This window comes from Humulus lupulus, chromosome 5, assembly GCF_963169125.1.
Source record: "Humulus lupulus chromosome 5, drHumLupu1.1, whole genome shotgun sequence".
Taxonomy (NCBI): domain Eukaryota; kingdom Viridiplantae; phylum Streptophyta; class Magnoliopsida; order Rosales; family Cannabaceae; genus Humulus; species Humulus lupulus.
In genome coordinates, this window is record NC_084797.1 from 85322544 (window position 1) to 85325414 (window position 2871).

General features: G+C 35.6%; 1 protein-coding gene across 1 annotated transcript; it reads right to left on the reverse strand.

Moving 5' to 3' along the window:
- Positions 1 to 624: 624 nt before the first annotated feature.
- On the reverse strand, positions 625 to 1997 carry LOC133779272 (uncharacterized). The gene is made up of 2 exons (XM_062219253.1): positions 1123 to 1997; positions 625 to 628 (listed from the first exon to the last, which is right to left on the reverse strand). Exons 1-2 carry the CDS (start codon positions 1974 to 1976, stop codon positions 625 to 627), a joined length of 858 nt encoding a protein of 285 aa, XP_062075237.1. The 5' UTR covers positions 1977 to 1997.
- Between the last annotated feature and the right edge of the window lie 874 nt (positions 1998 to 2871).

The following is a 2871-nucleotide window of genomic DNA, read 5'->3' on the forward strand; positions in this document are numbered from 1 at the left end:
TCCAACAAAAATAACTTCATTGGTTGAAGCATTTTCAATGGAGCATTTTGAGAATTCAAAAACAACACGAAAATCTTTATCACATAGTTGACTAATACTAAGTAAATTATGTTTAAGGTTATCAACAAGAAGCACATTTTTAATACATGGAGAGTATATGTTACCGATATCACCAATGCCCAAGATTTTTCCTTTTGAATTGTCTCCAAAAGTGACAAAGCCACTTTCCTTGCTCTTAAAACTCGAAAATCTTGATGGGTCACCGGTCATATGCTTGGAACAACCACTATCCAAGAACCACAAGCTTTTGCTCTTCCTTGTTGATTCCTACAAAAATAAAATCATTTGTTGGCCTTTGGTACCCAAACAACTTTGGGTCCTTTCTTGTTAGTTTTGGAACCCTTTGGTACCCATTTGGTCTTGCCTAGATATGCATATCTCTTTACATGACAATATGAAATAGTATGACCATCTTGGTTACAATATGTGCATGTAAAGTGTGGTAGGCTAGTTGGTTTTACAAAGAAGTTTCTCAAAATTTTTTGTTTCCTACTAGGATCATATCCAATACCACTTTTTCCAAAACCACAAGATTGACTCCCTAGCATAAGTTCATAGCCTTCTTTACCTTTTGTAAAAGTATATATGTCATTCTTAAGGCTTTTTATGTTATCATGCAATTTTCCAATTTCTTTCTTATAAGAGGAGCAAGTAGTACATTGAGATTTAGTTAAGAGTTCTTTTTCATTTAATTTCAAAATCTCAATTTCTTTTAATAGCATGTTGGTCTTTTCTCTAAGAGTTTGGTTTTTAGCAAGCAATTTTCCAAAATCATTAAATAGATCCTTAAATGAACTAGACAACTCATCATATGGTATTTCTAAGTTATCATCATCATTTTCACTATCATAATCACTTTGGCTAGAAATGCTTACCCCATCATCAAGAGCCATCATGCACATGTTAGCTACTTCATTCTTCTCCTCATTGTCGGAATCCTCCTCATCACTATTGAGCCAATCCGCCAACATTGCCCTTCCTTTGTATTTATTTTTCTTTCTCATTGGGCAATCCATCTTCATGTGGCCGGGCTTCTTGCATTCGAAGCAAATTGGTGGATCATCTTTGCTCCTTCTTTCTTTTTCTTTTGAATCACTTCCTCTTTGTGGCTTCTTCCCAAAGTTCTTCTTGAATTTCATGAACTTTTTGTACTTCTTTGTGAAGAGTGCCAAATCCTCCATGTCACTACACATGCTATCCTCATCATCCTCACTAATGGCACGGGAGGAGGAAGACTTGAATGCAATAGTCTTCTTTTTCTTCTCAACTTCCTCTTCATCTTGTGCACTCATGAAAATTTCATGGTTCATGAGTGAGCCAATTAGTTCTTCCAAGGGAAGTGTTGAGAGATCCTTGGCTTCTTGAATGGCAATTACTTTGCCTTGATAGGCTTTGGTGAGACTTCTCAAAATCTTGGTCACCATCTCCTTTTGTGAAAGTACCTTGCCAAGAGAATTCAAACCATTAGTGATAGTAGTGAAACGAGTATACATGTTAGCAATAGTTTCATCCGCTTTCATCTTAAAGTTCTCATATTGAGTAGAATAAATTTGAATTTTAGTTTCCTTCATAGCATTTGTTCCTTGATGAGTGACTTCAAGCATTTTCCACATATCATGAGCGGTAGAGGCTTGTTCAATATTTTTGAACACATCTCTATCCAATCCACATATAAGTGCATATTTAGCTTTAGCATTCTTAGAAAGCATTTTCTTATCTTCTTCGTCATATGCCTCATATGTCTTAATAACTTCTTTATCATTAATGACATGTTTAGGAATGTAAGGACCATTAGACACTATATGCCACAAATCATAATCAATAGATTGAAGATATGTTTCCATCCTAATTTTCCAATAGGGAAAGTCTACTCCATTAAAGAATGGTGCTCTAGTTGTGCTTAGACCTTCTAACATGTTATTTTGTGAATTACTTGGAAACGCCATGCTCTAGATTGTAAAATCTAATTAAATAAATGAGCCCTAGCTCTGATACCAATTGTTAACCCAAGATATGTTTCCAAGAGGGGGGGTGAATTGGAAATTTAAACTAATTTCGGAAATTTAAAACTTAATATGCCAAATTATGCAATAAATCAAATTTATCAAGCAAAAGCAAATAATATGGCAATCAAATAGATATAGCAAATAATTAAACTTGTAATGTAAAGAGTTGAAGGTTAAGAAATCGCAAACTCTCGAATTTTACAAGGTTCGGTAGAACTAAGCCACCTACGTCCTTGGTCTTCAAAGCTAAGTACCTAGCTTTGAGTTCAACTATCGAGCCAAGTTAGCGGGCTTGACTAACCCTTACAACCGGGAATTTTTCACCAAGGTATTTCCAAACCTCTTACAATAGTTTTCCACCACCAAGGACTATCAACCTCTTTTTCGGATTGTTGAAGTGCCAATCTCACTCTAACCGGGTTGTTTACAAAACCGGTGCCAACCTCACCTCAATCTCAATATGGGAATGTGTTTGATATTACAAGCAAAAATCACTCTAGAAGTATGATAATACAATGAGAAACCTAGAGTGATTAGCAAGCACACTTAGAAGAAATAAATACAAATTTTGGCTCAAGTGTGTGAATATGTGTTTGGATGAGTAAACTTTGAAAGCTCTTTGAAATCAATGGATTTGGTTTGGTATATGTAATAAATGCTCAGCCAACCACCAATTTGAAGAAAAAAACGAGTTTATATAGAGTTTGGGAAAAAACTAGCCGTTTATAGCCGTTAGGAGTTAATTTTCGAAGCTGTCTGCCGCGAACCGGAAGTCCGGATGAGGGAACCGGAATTCCGGTTGGAA